This window comes from Gossypium hirsutum, chromosome D01, assembly GCF_007990345.1.
Source record: "Gossypium hirsutum isolate 1008001.06 chromosome D01, Gossypium_hirsutum_v2.1, whole genome shotgun sequence".
Taxonomy (NCBI): domain Eukaryota; kingdom Viridiplantae; phylum Streptophyta; class Magnoliopsida; order Malvales; family Malvaceae; genus Gossypium; species Gossypium hirsutum.
In genome coordinates, this window is record NC_053437.1 from 17,216,331 (window position 1) to 17,234,742 (window position 18,412).

At 33.4% G+C, this 18,412-nt stretch overlaps 1 protein-coding gene across 1 annotated transcript; it reads left to right on the plus strand.

Annotated features, from left to right (window-relative positions):
- Window positions 1-12,352: 12,352 nt before the first annotated feature.
- On the plus strand, window positions 12,353-16,780 carry LOC107940634 (endoplasmin homolog). The gene is made up of 15 exons (XM_016874069.2): window positions 12,353-12,562; window positions 12,631-12,742; window positions 12,833-12,986; window positions 13,071-13,151; window positions 13,324-13,435; window positions 13,537-13,663; window positions 13,750-13,888; window positions 14,078-14,192; window positions 14,323-14,516; window positions 14,610-14,825; window positions 14,929-15,094; window positions 15,189-15,330; window positions 15,420-15,570; window positions 15,716-16,120; window positions 16,378-16,780. The coding sequence occupies exons 1-15, from the start codon at window positions 12,496-12,498 to the stop codon at window positions 16,624-16,626; spliced, it is 2,430 nt and encodes an 809-aa protein (XP_016729558.1). The 5' UTR covers window positions 12,353-12,495; the 3' UTR covers window positions 16,627-16,780.
- The last annotated feature ends 1,632 nt before the right edge of the window (window positions 16,781-18,412 follow it).

The window sequence follows — 18,412 nt, forward strand, 5'->3', positions numbered from 1 at the left end:
TTATTCAGCCCTATTGAATTTAACCCTTAAATTTTCATTTTACGCGATTAAATCCTTTCATTTAATCGGACACTTAAACGATAAAATTAAAACACGAAAATTTCATGCAAGCAAATTCACACATAATAGACACAGAAAATAATATTAAAATATTTTTCTAATTCGGATTTGTGGTCCCGAAACCACTGTCCCACTAGGGTTTAGACCGGGCTGTTATAGAGATTATATAGGTTCATACATATCATGGCTTGACATGAAAATGTTTGGTATTTATGAATTATTTAGAATAATTGTATAGATTGAGAACTGGATCAAACCAGAGATAATCAAGAAAAAGCCAAAATTATTGATTAGTCCTTGAAGATTCAACTTGTTTGATGTTTTAACCAAGTAAATTCATATGATATTTATGTGTTTAAATAATTATGTATTTGATTTGTATATGTCTGATTGATTGTGGATTAATTGGTGGTAAATTGGTATGAAAGGTGAGATTTGGACTAAATTGTAAAGAAATGTTAATTTGTGTAATAGATGCCTATTTGAACTTAGTAAATGTTAGGATACGCTGGACATGCCAATAGGGTTTTGTGCGCACTAGTACGAGATTGGTTATAAATGTTACTGAGATCTAGCAATTGTTGCGGACTCAAAGATACATGTGAAACAGGTTTAGCTTGGACGAGTAACCTAATGTTGTTTTAAAGCTTTAACCCGGACGAGTAACTAGACATGTATATTGATCGCCGCCAAATGTGCAAACGTTTGACTGGAAAATACTACACAAAAAATATAAGAAATTAAGGCAGTGATATCCGCAAGTATATGGGTCAAATTGTAATATAGTAATGTGTTACAACCTAACACAGGGAAGCATTCCGAGGATCGTACCAAATGGAGGATGAATTAAATCCATTAAAAACCTCTTTACAATAATAAGTCTAAATATTAGTGCTTAAATTTTATATTACGATAAACCATAAAAAAGATGAATATCAAAAATTAAATACTAAAATAAATAACAACAATTAAAACACAAACAACTAAATCAATTAAATTAATCAATAAGATTAACTCATTTCAGGGGTTGTAATTAACTTCAAATTTGGGTTTTAGGGTGGATTAGCTATTAACTAACCAATTATTACCTCCCGACCTTTAACTGATTAATTAATTGGTTGATATAGGCTTATCTCCTGATCTCACTTTCTCAACTAGGATAAATTATGATTTACTCGACAAACTTATCTCCCAACCTCATTTAACCTTTGATTACTTCCTAGGGCTGTCAATTTTAAGATTTAAGAATGCGTAATTTATACCAACTAATCCAATTGACAAACCCTCAACCCCCTTTTAACCACTTTCCCATCCACTCTTTAATCTTCCCTAAGGGAATTAGCTACTCATGATTTTATTCATGATCTCAATCTCAATTGAAATAAACATGATTAAATATTATAGAGAAAAGAGATAAAAAAAAACAATCTTGTTGATGTCGACTGAAGCGCAGAGTGAAAAATCTCTCTATTGGGATAACATGAATCATCGCTTGCAAAGGAAACTAACTGAATAACTTCGATATTATAAAATAAATTTTGAATCGAAATCAATTCCAAGAGAAAAGAATAAAACCTTTTAAGAAAATAAGAGAAAACTTAATCTAAATCCTACTTTTGAATTATGAAAGTTTTTGGATGCGTTTAAAATGACTTAGTTACATCAAATCTTAATGTTTTATTTATAGAGGTGTTAGTAACCCAAATTAGGTCTTCAACACGTCCTAGGTCTTCGTATAAGTTTTGATTATGTGGACAAAATTAGCCTTGGAATGCTTAGGCTCCACGTCGGTTCTATGTCACGCCATACACAAGCTATGGCGCGACACGACATGCATTTTGTGCAATCTTGGGTTCGTGTCATACTTTACCAACTCGAGAAGCTTCTGCATCACTCGCCCCATGTTCATACATCCATTGAGCCCTAAATTAAGTATTCTGCACACTTAATTACACAAATTAGAACTACCTAAGGTCCATGTTGGTCTAATAGGTTACTAACACTCACAAAATGTGTAAAAACACTTATTTTACTAACTTTTACTACCTAACTACTAAATAAAAAAATGAAATAATAAATACTAAAATATCCAAAAGACAAGCTCCTTACATGGTGAAACGTATCTAAACTACCACTACAATTAGTGGTAGGTCAAATACTCCCACACTTAAGTCTTTACTTGCCCCCAAGCAATAAACATACAAGAAAAAAGAAGTAAACATGCAAGAAAAGAAAATGTACTTGAGTTAGCTTGATACAAGGAATTGGGAAGAACTATATTAAAAACATAATGCAAATAAACATATAACTTTAGCATGATACACAATTGACTCATAACTTCTAAAATTAGAAGAGTTCGTTCATTATACAAAGCAAACAAATAAAAGAATATTAAGTATAGGTATCCATCAAAACAAATATATAAATATACAATTATGTTTAAAAGAATATAAGTGGTAAAAATATCAATCTTTGGCACAATTTTATCCATATAAAGTACTACTTAAGTCACATAGGACTTTTCGACTTGTAACATTTTGCGGCTTAGGTTGGTTTGGAATTCAAGAACAAATTTGACATAATGGCTAAGCACAAAAGTAGTTTGACACATTATATTGTCTCCTATACTCCCTCAATTTCGAATAATCTCACCACTTTATATCCACTTCTCTTATCTTCCTTATTTCTCCATCACTAAGGCATAGTATAATATTCATGAGTACAATCATCCGAGCTTGATTTTTTTTATTTCTTTATTTTTTCAAACAAATGTGAGCGTACTTTTTTTTCCAACTCACTTTGCTTTTATCTTTTTTTTTTCTTTGAGATTTTCTCGATTAACATTTTGTCTTTTTCATAAGCTCAAAAATCTTATACTCACTATACCATACAATTCCTTAGTTCTCTTTTTTTTTCTTTTTGAAACTACCATGATGTATTTACCTAATACCTATCAATGTCTAGACGTCTAAATTCATGCAAGGGCCAAGAAATAAAAGATCAAATAAATTATATAATAGGCTTATGGTTTCATTTCTAGTTCATCAAGAAAATGGATTAAGGTTTCAAAATCGGTATTAGGAAAATATTATTAGGATAGCTTTTTAGCTTAAAAAAATTTGTCTACCAAACAATGCCTTAGGTCATCCCTAGGTAATTCCATATACGAATTAAATCAACCAAGTTTATCAATTTCTAAAACCTATAATTCAAGTGAACATGCATGCTATGTATACATCTATTTATCATATGGTATACTTAACATCTTAAATATATTCACAGTGTAATAAATTGAACTAATTGGTATAAAATTAAATAATTTAAAATCAATTATTATCAAACTAAATTTATAGTTTATTCACAAAATCCTATCAACATGCTCCTGACTAATCACTTGTATTTCTACAAGGTCAAACATATATAAAACACACAAAACAAAAATTTAGCAACTACTAAAAACTAGCAAAACAAAACAAAATACAGAAAAATTAAAAAATTTCTTAAGTTATCCCCCACACTTTATTCAACACATTGTCTCTAATGTGCAATAAAAGATAAAGGAAAGAGGTTGCCCGGTTGGCGTGATACATGCAACACAATTGGTGAGACTACTACTCCTTTCGATTGTGACTCGAAATTGTAGTGCCTTTAAAATATGGGGTTCTTACAAAGCAAAATAAACCCAAAATATATAATAAAATCCTAATTAAACTAACAAAATAAAAATCATTTCAAAAATAAAGTAAGTCTTAAAAATATAAATCCCAAATAAAAATGCTTAGAATCAGTCAGAATCAGGCTCTGAATCCTTTTCAGCTTCACCCGGTTCTTCCTCTAGATCTTCCTCCGAATCCACTTTTTCGTCCTTCATTTGCTTGCTTGAGTTGGAAGTTCCTTGGTATTTAGCTACTGAAGATTGTGGTCTTTTTAACTCGTTTTCCTTACATAATCTTAAAAAATTGGTCCCACTTCTTACATCCATTAGATTTCCAATTCTGAGTCAAGTAGCATTGTCTCACCTGGTTGGGGTTTGGTTTTGATTACTCTCTTTCATTTCTGATATATAACAGCCCGATTTTAGCTAGATTAGAACAGTAGTTTCGGAACCACAAATCTGAGGTCATAAAATTATTTTAATATTATTTTTGGTATTTACAGTATGTTATTTAATATGTGTGAAAATTTCGTGATTTAATTTTACCGATTGGTTAGTTAATTTGATAAAAGGACTTAATCGCGTAAAATATGAAAGTTGCATACTATTTGTTAAAGTGCTCAATTGATATGATTAATTAAATTTGAGGTCCTTATTATGTGGTTAGACCATAGTTAGTGGATAATGACATAAATGGTCATCCATTATATGATTTTCTAATGATTTCATTAATGGTATTAAAGTAAATTAGTAAAAAAAGATAAATTAAATAAAACAAAACATGGCTATCATCTTTCTTCACTATCTTCAACCGATTTTGCTTAGGAAAGAACACCATTTAAGCTTTCAAGGTTCGGCCATGGTATCCTTGGGTGCATGGTGAGTATTTTTGTCCCATTTTTATGTTTTTGGAGTCGTTGTAACTAGTACTAACTAACCCGTGTCTTCGATTTCAAAAATGTTAAAGATTTTGATAGTTGCCATTGATGAGCTTATGTGTTCTTTGATGTTTAATGGTGAAATATGAATATTTGATGTTAGATTATCATGTTTTATTAAGTCATTTTTTTTATAAAAATGTCAAATAGGGATTAAATTAAGAAATGTGTAAATTGAGTGGTTGAAATGTGAAATAAATGCAAGTTTTAGGCTGCTAGGGGTCTCTAATAAATTCATCTAAGCATGGGTGTATTGAAATTTTGTGTAATTTGTGATTTTGTGAAATATGGACTAAATTGTGAAAATATGAAATGTTAGGGGCTAAAGTGAAAAATTCCCATTTATGTGTTTTTGGATGAAATTGAATGAATATGTCTTTAAATAAGTTAAATTTGAATTGATTTAGATCAAGAAAGAAAGAAATCAGAGTTAGATCGGGGAAAGTCAAAAGTTGTCGAATAGTCGTTCCGATCCGTTCGTTTCTGAACGAGGTAAGTTCCTAAGTAATTAAATGTTTTTAAATTTAAATGTATGTATAAATATTATATGCAGCCGAATTGAATTGTATGTATTGATATATATGTATTGTCGAATTTATTTGAGCACGGGATTACCTGTTTCTAGATTGAATCGATTGAATTATGACGTCCGAAAGTCCCGTACGAACCATAGGAATAGTATAGGATACGTATGTCATGACATTAGGATTTTCGAGGTATGACTTCGTGTAAGATCATGTCTGAGATATTAGCATCGATATGAGATTACGTGTATTACCCTATCTGGGACAGTGGCATCGATATGTGATAACATGTAATACCATATCTGAGATATGGCACTGTATGTCATATATGTGTTTCTGAGTATGCTTGATGATTCTGAATGGTTCAACGGGCAATGTCAATACGAGTTCGAATATGAATTTTAGCTAAACGAGTCAGGTACGTACGAGGTTTACATGTTCATTGAAAAATAAGGTAAGTGAAGTTACTTAATATGGTAATTTGGATTATTTGAGATGAATGACTGTATATGTGTATGAGATTAGCTAAATTTTGGCCTATTCGAATTGAATTATATATGTTCTTGCGATGAATTAATTGCTTATGACTTACTAAGCTTTCAAAGCTTACTTTGTGTTTATTTTCATTGTTATATAGATTTTGAAAGCTAGTTTGAGTTTGGAGATTGTCCAGGAACATCATCACACTACCGATCGCTATTTTAGTACCTTATAAGTTTGTACTCTCGACTTATGGCATGTATAGGCTAGTTTCGATATGGTTCATTTTGATTGGTATATATGTAGCCATGTGAAAATGGCTTCATAATGATGTAAATGTTTGTGTTTATTAGGCCATGTAATTAGTTCATTTTGGAAGTATGTTATATGGTATATCTTGTGTCATAATAAAGATGTCCAAATATGTTTGCAGATTTTGCTTCTTAATGTTCGGATATGGTTATTAAGTTATGCTTGAATGTGTTTAAATGCTTGTTTATAATTGTCTTAATGGTGACTGAATAGGGCTGCTCAATTGTGCAATAAATGTGTTTCAAATGTATTAAAGTGTGGTTGTTTTACATATTACAATGATATCCAAATGTGACTGTTTTTACATGTTATAATGTTGTCCAAATTAGTGCTTAAATGCTGTCTATTTTTACTACTATCCAAATATTTGTGAATTAATGATGTATGAATGTTGCAAATCAAAGCTGTTCAAAATAGGGCATGTTTCCTATGATTACCTAGTGTAAATGCTTGTTAATGACTTATGTTTTGATGTGTAAATTTCCTTGTAAGTTGTTTTGTAAATGATGAAAATTTTCTTTGATCATTAGGTGAGATAAATTATTCGGTTATAGTATTTGGTTCATTTTGATAAGCATGAAATTTTGATATTTGGTAATGTATAAAGATTATATTTAACCATTTCTTAATGTTTGCTAATGAAGCATATTTGGTTAACTAATAAAAGATATCATATACTTAGCTTTAACTTGTTATGTGAAAATGCATAAGTATATTCGTATAATAACTAGTCATTGAAATAGATGTATACTAAAGAATGAGGTGATATATGTGATTGTTATATGGAATAAAATTTGTTTGGTTTAAATTGGATAGTCAAATACCAAGAATGTGATGTTCATATGGTTCAAAAAATTTTGATTGAATGGAGTATATTGAGTTGATGGAATTTGAAGCATGGTTCGTATTTGTGATATGATTAATAAGGCCTGTTTGAATTAATTGGTTATGTACTTTATATATATATGAATTTGACTATATGAATGAGTGAATGGTTGCTTTTTGAATTTGATAACTATTGTAAAGAAGTCATTATAATTTCGTGCATGAATTTTAATAAATGATCGTGATAAATTATGTCTTGTTCGGTAATACCTTATAACCCTAATTCAGAGATAGATACAGGTTTGGGGTGTTACATGATATCCCATAAAGTGTAAATAGCGTTCCAATCATCCCATTGGTACCCTCGCTTGCTACTTACACAAAGCTGTTACTAAATGTGAAAAGAGCAGTTCGATCTTGTTTTTCCTAACACAAAGCAGCATGCTCCGGTAAATCCATGTCCCAACACAAATTCTTTCCTTATTTAAAATCACATACAACAACGTTTCTTGGAATGTATTGATATTTGACATGTTTGATGTTGGGCATATTCGAGTGCTGATGAATTTTAGCTACATTCTGCCTTTCAAAGTTAACTTCTCATAAGAGAACGAGATAGGAAAGCCTATTCCTAGGTGACGTTTCCACTTACCTTTTCCATCCGTTAGGATATTAATTACATCGCCCATATTTTCTCTAAGGAAATACATTAGATCAGCTCATTGTATGAAATCATAGAGATATTATGGAACATTGTAATACCTCGCTATCTCAGGAGGTGAGATAGAAATTTCCTTCCCTCGAACTAGTATCAGCATCCATGGGACATCTATTGGTCTATTTGCATTCGTCTCATTTAACGCGTCATAAAATTCATGCACAGTCAAAATGTACATCGGATCAATCAGGATTGTACAAAACTTCTCCCATTGATGAAATTGAATCATCTCTCATGTTTCGATTTTCAAAGCGCTTATGGATTCGAAACCTTGTTCTTGCAGAGGGATTTTTTGTTGAATCGCTCGAAGGTTATTTTCTAGCTCCCTTTCTCGGATGTTGGCATGATTGTCTGCTATGGATTCACTATCAGAAAGGTTGCTATGCATGATTTTGAGGTTATGGAGTAGGTGAAAGGCAAAGACGTCGTGGAATCTCAAAGAAAAAGGTGGCAAAAGGTTGTTTGGTTGATTGTGACACTTGGAAGGTGTAACTACTGGTAAAGAAAATATATAGAGGCCATCTAGGGCTTGACTTGTCGTGCAAACTTGGGGAATATTTCTGAAGATCACGTCAAACCAAGAACGAAAAGTTTCTAAAAATGGCTTGCATGTCACGTTATAAAGAAGGCATGGTGATCTACCACAATTCGTTGTAGCAAATTAAAATAGTTTCATACTTAAAGGAGCTTGAATATGAGACATTTTATTATGTTTTATTTAGTTTTTCTATTTCAGTTTCATTTTAATAAAAAGTGTGATTTGAGCTGATTTTATGACCTTAGGGGCCGAAGTAGGTCTAAGGGAAGACTAATGTATTTGGTGAGTGTGCAGGACACCATTCAGAGGCATGAGAACTCGAGGCTAGTTTCCATGTTGCAACATGGAAGTTCAACATCGCAATATAATGTGCAGAATGCCAAAATAGCCATATTGCTTTTGGTGTCGTGACACACCCTTGAAGTTGAGCTTGAGTCAAGCAAACTGCCTTCAATGTCGTGACATAGGCAGTGGATATCGAAACATTGGCCCTGTACATGAAGCATTAACGAGCTGAGGGCATTTTGGTTCGGATAACGTATTTTAATATAAAAATGTTAGCCAAACTAGGGCTAAGGACGACGACCAACCCTAATATTATAAATATGCTCATTAAACACTTGAGAGAGCATCTTTTCTATAACTTAGAATTTTCCTTTCAGTTTTAGTTTTCTTTTGTACTTAGGATTTATTTTTAGTCTATTTTTCATTAAGTTCTTCAGAGAATCTAACTTGTGGATTCAAAGCAACTCTTTATGGATTTTTGCACTTCATTCAAATGCAATTCATGATTCTTCTTAAACTTTTTACTCTTGATTCGTTCTTTATGTTTATTTTCTTCATCAAGTTTATATTGTTTATGGGATCCGTAAGAAACTAATCCTCTTATGGGGGATTAGCGAGTGGACATATGATTAATTAATTTTCGTGTAGGGTTTTTTAGCAGATCAGTTGTTTGGGATAGAAAGAACTTAATCCCTAGGCCTGACAACCATAGGAGGTCATCTAGGTAAAAATTTACCCAAAATTGATATTGCCTATCCGTGAATCCCTTACCCCAATCTAGTCTGGACTATGAGGTTGAGAGATAAATAGTTCTTGCCGACTCTTTAGTTTAGCGAGAGATTGAGAAATCCTTCTAAGTTAGCGACTAGTTGACTGAGTAGAACTCGAAATAGGAATTAGTTGTGACCACCAAAGTGAGCTAATCACCCATATTTAGATTTGATTGAGTCAGCATATCAATTCTCCAGTTTTATTATTTTCTGCATATTTATTTAGTTTTCTTATAAAATCAATTCCTTTACCTTTATGTTTCATCATACTATAATTTATTTAAATTACTAATTAGATCTATTTATGTTTAGGTTAATATTAATTTAGTACTCGTCTCCATTAGGTACGATCCTCGGAGTACTTACCAACTCCGTTGTAAAACTACATTACAACCTAATTCATATACTTGCGGACACCACCTCAATTCCATATTTTTAGTAACAGTATTCATACTCTCAATGTTAGTACTAAATGGAAATGTAATGTTCAGAATGAATATATGTATATATATATGTTAAAAGTTGGATTTGATTTAGTGGCATATGTTTTGTGATGGAAAGTTATATCATTGTATGAATGTGTTATAAGCCTATGACATGTGATTGAACTAACTTATTTGATATATTAGTTGAATGTAAATGAAGTTTAAGATGCCAAAGGATTGCTAGGTTTGTACCAATGATTTCAATTGCTAAATTAATGTCATGTCAAGGTAAGTTAAGTAAATTGCATATGGATTTACTAAGCATTCAAAATGCTTACCCGTTATCTCCTTTTTCCTTGTTGATTGTTGGTTTTGTTGAACGTGTTGGTTGGATCACCAAGAAGCTCACACTATTCTATTAGCGATTTGGTAGATTTTTGCTCGTTTAAATCTCGGTTATGTGGCATGTACATAGGTGTTATAAGTGTGTTAGATTGAAATTATATGCTTGGTTTGAATTTGGATTAGTACATATATAGATTATGAGATGTTAATGTTTACATTTGTATTAAGGTATGATTTGGTTATGTTTTAGGACCATATGCATAGTGTTTGAATATTTATTGACTGTGCAAATGGTATGAATTGAACAAAGAAATGACATACTTGAATGTTGATTTGAATAGTTTAAAAACATGAATGAATGATGGTTAATTGGTTAGAAAGTATCTAAGTTGAATTGAAATGATTTGGTGCCGATTGAGGCATGTTGGTTGAATTGATTACAAATTGATTCAATGTTGTGTTTAGACATGTTTGGGATGTTTTGTGTATGGAAAAGTTGTGCAATAATGCACCAAAAGAGTATTTGAATTGGGTGGATTGAAATAGGTACCGAAAGGCCCTTTTTGAACCAAAAACAAGGTTCTCGTCTCGACGATCATATTCCCTCATTGCAATGTTAGCCAACAACTTGTGGCATCCCGACATTGGGTAGCTTGAAGTCTTGACGTGACACACCGAGTTGGTGACGTCTCAGCATGCAGAAGGTAATGTCACAATGCCGACCTTGGATTTTTAAAATTTTACAGTTTGGTCCTATTTCATACTCGGGTCAATAAAAGAGCTTTCTTAAGCTTGATTAAGACTCAAATTTAATTTTATAGCATGATATCTGAGTGTTTATGACATGATTGAATATTTGAAGGATTCATTTATGATATGCTTAATATGAAAATTTGAAAATGTTACAAATTAGTCCTTGCTCAATTCCGAATTAATTCTAGAACATAAGTAAGCTCGTATAAGGCTTGAGAAAGGTCGTATTTTGTGATTATGAACTGAATTGACTATGATTGTATGATTTATATTTAATTTTAATGTTAATTGTCTATATTTGCTCCAGCAACAATTGTAGCATTCCATAATTTGAACCCGACGATCGAGTCGAGTGAAGGGTGTTACATAACGTATACGATATTTTGAAATTGAGGGAATAATTCGAAAATAATTTAAAAAAATATTAAAGCATTAGAAAATTAAATTTTTTTAGGTAAAAATAAATCTAAGTACATTGTCTAGGAATAAAGATTAGTGACTTTACAAACACATTTTTTGCATTGATAATCTAGTATTAAGAAATCAAATGCAACATATCATTGTAATTACACAAATAACAAAAATATTTTGAATTTAATCTTATATATTAAAAACTTCAATATTTATCAACACAAACATAAAGTAAGCACAAATATTATTTTTCATTTCAATAGAATATGATATTTTCTTTGGTTTAAAAGGATAAATTGTCCTAAATTATAAAAACTATAAAATTATCATAAAATAAAAAAAGAGATGATTTTGAAACTATCCATTTAAAATTCAAACGTGAAAAAACAAAAATCTAGAGAAAAACTCTAAAAACTTATTTTTTTTCCAAATCGTTTATATATATATATATGTTTTACTTAGCAATGATGCCAATCTTCGTGTTGGTCAAAACCTGCATTTTCTTCCTTTTCACCAACCTTCCCTTTCTTTTTCCTCTCATTCACTTCATGCGCATTCTCTCTTCTCAATTTGCAGATTTATTTTATAAATATCTTTACTATTTCACAAGTTATGTAGACATATGATAGTGACTATATTCACTTTTAAAAATTTTTGTCTACTCTGATAGCACATGTTTTTTAGTTTGCATATGCATGCAATTTTCATTTTGTAAGTGATTTTAAGGATGATTTTGTCGTCATCCTCTTGAGTTTGATGGATACTTAATTCTTTTGTCAATTTTTACCCGTCACTTTAAACCATCCAAGATTGATTTTCTTATCGTATAAGTGCGTACAATCATTACAAATGTCATGCTTGAGTTGTGATAAAATTATTTGTCAACGTACTATAATATCTATTTTATATTAAAACCGAAACTTTTATTACATTAATAGAATTTGTATTCCATCACCCACAACAGGTTAATAATTTTTTCCCCAATCGTAAAAATCCTAACGTATCCTGAACATTCCCGTAGAACCATGTAAAAATCCTAACACATCCAAACCAAACTAGGGACCAAAACGAAATCATAATGTGCCACGTTACTGAAAGCAAAACCGCTTGATCATCCACTTGGGCCAAGTAAGCGAAGGAGTTGACGTCTTCTCATGTGGGGCCCACCATAACTCCAAGCCGAAGAAATTAAGCATTGCTAATAAAAAATTGCCACTTGTTACAAAAGTAAAATCTTTAACCGTTATATCGCCATGCTGGCACTCAACCAATTAGAAAAAAATCCTAACGCTTCACTAATCACTCCCTACCTACGAAAAGATCGAAACTCTTAACCAACAATCATTTGAATTGCTAAAACCTCAGCTATTTAAGAGCACTCCCAAACCAATTCAACATTCCGATACATAGAACTTGTCTAACAATTCCACTAGGTGAAAGCTTAAAAGAGCAGCCAATGGGGAAATGGACGATCCCTTCCGCTCTTATTCTTCTTTGCCTTCTCAGTCTCCTCTCAGACCAAGGTAAGTTTAGACCATTTTTCATTTTCCTTTAGCGTTTGAATGCTGAATTTGGATCTACTTTGTTTCAGGTAGGAAACTACAAGCAAATGCTAAGGAAGGAGCCGTGGATCCTCCAAAAGTTGAGGATAATATCGGCGCTGTGCCTCACGGCTTACAAACTGATTCTGATGTTGTTAAAAGGTTGGTGTAATTTTGTTTAAGAATGTAGTCTTCATTAATCTTTGATTTGTTTGTTATATTTTGAATCCATTTTTCTTCTTTTGCTTTTAGGGAATCGGATTCGATCTCTTCGAGATCGCTTCGCAACAATGCGGAGAAATTTGAGTTCCAAGCTGAGGTGTCTCGGCTTATGGATATTATTATCAATTCTCTTTATAGCAATAAGGACATTTTCCTCCGAGAGTTGATCTCCAATGCTTCTGATGTAAGTTTTTTGCCATTCTTCCTTGATTGTTTTTAGATATTGTTTCTGAACTCAAATTTTAAATGGAAACTTTTTGAAATTTAGGCGTTGGACAAGATTAGGTTTCTTTCACTCACAGACAAAGAGGTTTTGGGCGAAGGTGACACTTCCAAGCTGGAGATCCAGGTTAGTTCTGCACATTAACTTTATTTTATAGAAATATAAATGCATGAAATTCTAGGAATAGAATAACTAGACAAAAATGTTATAAAATGACCATGTAAATGTAGAAATCTGGTTTCTGCATCGATGCATGTAAATCTGTGTTCTCTAAGCCTTAAAATTTATGAAATTGCAGATTAAGTTGGATAAAGAGAAGAAAATGCTTTCGCTTCGCGACAGAGGTATAGGAATGACAAAAGAAGATTTAATTAAGAATTTGGGAACAATTGCAAAATCTGGAACTTCGGGTAAATGAATCTTAGATTTTTTTTCTTCAAGTGATCTTGTGTAATTATAATTAAGATTAATTATTCATATTGAATTGATTGATTTTATTTTCTCTATGCAGCATTTGTTGAGAAAATGCAGAGCACTGGAGACCTTAATCTGATTGGGCAGTTTGGAGTTGGGTTTTACTCTGTATATCTGGTAGCTGACTATGTCGAAGTCATTAGTAAACACAATGATGACAAGCAGTGAGTCTGCTAACCTTAATTTAGTTTTTATGGAAATGTTTGACTCATTGTTAATAATGGTTTATTGAATGCTTTTTGTTTTTCAGGTATGTATGGGAATCGAAGGCTGATGGGGCATTTGCTATTTCAGAGGACACTTGGAATGAACCACTAGGGCGTGGAACTGAGATTAGACTGCATCTGAGGGATGAAGCTCAGGAGTACTTGGAGGAAAGCAAATTAAAGGTTAGTAAAGCTCGTCTTGTTTGTTTACATTACCTTTACTGTAGGTATACTGATTTCATTTGGGATTTATGTGATCCTTCATGTCACCATCCTTTGTATTGTTATCTTCATGGACTCTTGATTTGTTGTATTTATTTTCGCTTTGGCTTTTGAAAATATAACAGAGTATGCTGTGGTTGTAATCTATAGGAATTGGTGAAGAAATATTCTGAATTCATCAATTTCCCCATCTATATCTGGGCAAGTAAAGAGGTTGATGTTGAGGTACCTGCAGATGAAGATGAGTCAAGTGATGAGGAAAGCTGTATGTTTCAATAAAGGAAGCATGTTAATGTTTATTCAAGACTTACTGATGCCATTTTCCATAATACTAAGAGACTCTGCATGTTCTGATCAAAATTTTTGGTTTCATTCTCTTTTATTGCTACAAACAGCTGATAGAACTTCTTCTGAGGAAGGAGAAGATGAAGCCGACAAAAGCGAGGATGAAGACACTGAAAAGAAAAAGACGGTGAAGGAAACTACTTATGAATGGGAACGTCTGAACGATGTTAAGGCTATATGGTTGCGTAGTCCAAAGGATGTAACAAATGAAGAATACGTAAAATTCTATCACTCTCTGACGAAGGTAATTTGACATAAACTTCCTAGCTCCAGTCTACCGAAAACCCTTTGGAGAAGTTACTAACCTTTATTGTTATGTATTTGTGTTGCACTGCAGGACTTTAGTGATGAGAAGCCCATGGCCTGGAGCCACTTCACTGCTGAAGGTGATGTTGAGTTCAAGGCTGTTTTGTTTGTGCCTCCTAAGGCTCCTCATAATCTGTATCAGAGTTACTATAACTCCAATAAATCCAACTTGAAGTTGTACGTTAGACGAGTTTTTATCTCTGACGAATTTGATGAGCTTTTGCCGAAGTTTCTTAGTTTTTTGATGGTAAATGAAGATATGTTATTTTAGTTGACTTAAATCAGCACTAAAGAGGTTTATGGGTCATTTGTTATCTGATTGATTTTTTAATGGATAACCTATTGATCAGGGTCTTGTTGATTCCGACACTCTACCACTCAATGTGTCTCGAGAGATGCTACAAGCTCATAGTAGTCTGAAAACAATCAAGAAGAAACTCGTGCGGAAAGCCCTTGATATGATTCGCAGAATTGCCGACGAGGATCCTGATGAGTTCAGTGGCAAAGATGAGAAGGGTAGGTCATAATTGTTTCTTTTTAGTAATTACTTTGAATTTAATTACAAATATTTCACTCCAATGATTGAAACTGAATATTGATGTGGATGCAGATGTTGAAAAATCTGGCGATGAAGATGAGAAAAAGGGTCAATATACGAAGTTCTGGAATGAATATGGAAAGTCCATTAAACTAGGTATCATTGAGGATGCAACCAACAGAAATCGCTTGGCTAAACTCCTTCGGTTTGAGAGGTATTAGTTTTTGAGGCGGTCTATTTCCTCGGAAGAATTTTCCCTTTTCTGCCACTACTATCATTAATAGTGTATGAATTGCAATGCAGCACCAAGTCAGATGGTAAATTGACTTCACTGGATCAGTACATCTCACGAATGAAATCAGGGCAGAAAGATATCTTCTACATTACAGGAATTAGCAAGGAACAATTGGAAAAATCTCCATTCTTGGAGAGGCTTAAGAAGAAAAATTACGAGGTACTGCAAAAACATTAGCTGTTAACTTCAGACATATACTTTACTTCAAACCATCTTTTTCATATCTTTCCTTTTGCTTATTTTACTTATGATCTATATTTGTAAATTGTTTTATTTTGTGTCTAATGGCCTTTTTTATTTCCAGGTCATTTTCTTCACGGATCCAGTTGACGAATACCTAATGCAATACCTGATGGATTATGAAGGAAAGCAGTTCCAAAATGTATCCAAGGATGGCCTAAAAATTGGGAAAGACTCTAAGAGTAGGGAACTCAAGGATTCATTTAAGGAACTAACCAAATGGTGGAAGGGTACACTTAAGACTGAGGATGTTGATGAGGTGAAAATAAGCAACCGTTTGGACAACACTCCTTGTGTGGTCGTCACATCGAAGTTTGGATGGAGTGCTAACATGGAGAGACTCATGCAAGCTCAAACCCTAACTGATGCTAGCAAGCAAGCATACATGCGTGGCAAGAGGATCCTTGAGATAAACCCAAGGCACCCAATCATCAAGGAGCTTCGTGAGAGAGTTGTTAAGGACCCCGAGGTATGCACATTTGTAACCCCAAACATCCATGTTCTCTAGCCATTCATAATTTCAATTTCGGACCTTTTTTATTATTCATTATGTAGATTCAGCTTATTACTATAAAATTATTAGAGTTAATGGCATGTGTCGTTAAGTGATGCTCACTCCATGATATGGTGTCTGCTTCCTGCATGGACTTATTAACTAACTTGTTAGAGTCGATATCTGTTCTGCTAGTTCCTTTGCTGATAAAAAAACATTTGTTGGATCTTCAGGATGAGGGCGTGAAGCAAACGGCTCAGCTTATTTACCAGACAGCTCTAATGGAGAGTGGCTTCATTTTATCCGACCCCAAGGATTTCGCCTCGCGCATCTACAGCTCAGTTAAATCTAGCCTAAATATCAGTCCGGATGCAACAATTGAAGAGGAAGATGATGTGGAAGAAACTGAGACAGAGCCCGAGACAAAAGCAGGTAAGGATGGTGCAGATGCAGAGTCTTCCGGTCTCAAGGATGAGTTATAAAATGGGTGAAGCCTTAGGTAATATGGTTTTTTGAAGGGAATCGAAAGAAGTTAAGTCTGAAACTTTGATAAAAGAACATTTGATGGTAGAGTTGATGTAACCAGTCACCAGGAATTTTGTCTTTAGCATCTAATTATATTATTATGTTGCTCAATTAAGTTGTTTGCCTTCTTTTTTCTCTTCTAATGCATCGCAATGCTTTCAGATTTTCTCATAATAATGCCACTTGTTTTTAACGAGGAAAGCAGAATCTGTTATGTTGGTTTGAAAACCCAAGCACTGAACTCAATCCACTTCCACCTATTACTACTGTTAGAACCAATCTAATACTTAGCTTGAATTAAAAAAGTGTTTTTGAATTGAAAAATACTTTTGAATCTAAAAACAAAAATAGTTGTCCCCAAGATTCGTGGTGTTATTTGGTACTAAAGATTGCGGGCAACCAAAGGCATCAAGTCTGCTACCCTAGCACGTTTTAGGTCTGCCGCCGCCTAGCACGATTTTGTTTTTCTTTATTCGTTTTTATGTTTCTGTGTCGCCAATTTTGATTTCTTCGTTTATGCTGCTTCTGTGAGTTTTGTAATAGGGGTGTCTGTGTTAGTCTGGTAAGCGACCTACAATAATGGAGAATGAATTAGCACAATTATCAATAAATGAGGAAGAAGAAGAAATATTACAGATTCAGGCAGATTCGTGTAATCAAAGTGCAGTGGGGGAGTTCCAGCTTGTGGGTTGTTTTTTAACAGCAAGTGTTATTCACTTTCCAGCCATGAAAAGCACCATGACAAATCTATGGCATCCTGTTTATGAGGTCCAAATTCGAGATCTGGGAGACAAAAGGTATCTGTTTCAATTTTATCATAATATGGATATGGAAAGGGTCCTAAAAGGTTTACCATGGACATTTAATAATCATTTGCTGTTATTGAATAAGCTGGGGAGAGGCGAAGACCCACTGAAAGTACCGTTAATTTTTACTCCTTTTTGGGTCCAAATTCATCATGTCCCTATTGGATTATTTTCTGAAAAGCTAGCAGTCCAACTGGGCAATTTTTTAGGTGCTTTCTTGGAATATGACACTTCAAATCTAGGAAAGGAAAATCGTAACTATATGAGGGTAAGAGTATAGCTTGACGTCAAAAAGCCTTTGAAAAGGAAGAAGCGAAAGGAAAATCGTAACTATATGAGGGTAAGAGTATAGCTTGACGTCAAAAAGCCTTTGAAAAGGAAGAAGCAGGTTTTATGCAATGGGATTAGGTCATATGTCATGTTTAAATATGAAAGGCTATCACTTTTCTGCTTCTATTGTGGAAGATTGGGGCATAATGATTCCTTCTGTAAGATAAAAATGATGGCAGGGGCAGATACAGAAGAGTTGGGCTGGGATTTATCTTTGCGAGCGCAATCTCGAAGAGCTCTCTCTATGAATAGTATATGGCTGCGAGAAGATGAAGAAGGGAAAGGGATTGGAAGATGGGGGAAGAATCGATCTGATGAATCAAGACATAGGGAATGAAGTTCAAAAGCAAGAGGGGGAAAGATTATTGACCCAATTTTGGGGTTCAGTATTGAGGAAGAGGTACAGTCTGCAGATTGGCGAAAGAGCAAATATGGCTCGAGTCCGATAAATATGGTAATGGAGCATGATTTAGAAGATGAGACCTTAGTGGGTGAGGAGGGGAAAAAACGAAATAGGGGGGAGATGGAAGATCTTTCTAGTAATGTAGAGAGAGACAATACTAGTACAAGAAACAGGAGATTAATGGATCTCAACCTTTTATCATCG

What these genes read in the sequence shown, in the direction of transcription:
- LOC107940634 (XM_016874069.2), top strand. Translation starts at nt 12,496, where the DNA reads ATGGGGAAATGGACGATCCCTTCCGCTCTTATTCTTCTTTGCCTTCTC. An exon ending in TCTATCACTCTCTGACGAAG is followed by an intron (nt 14,517 to 14,609) that starts GTAATTTGACAT and finishes GTTGCACTGCAG; the next exon opens with GACTTTAGTGATGAGAAGCC. An exon ending in CAGTGGCAAAGATGAGAAGG is followed by an intron (nt 15,095 to 15,188) that starts GTAGGTCATAAT and finishes ATGTGGATGCAG; the next exon opens with ATGTTGAAAAATCTGGCGAT.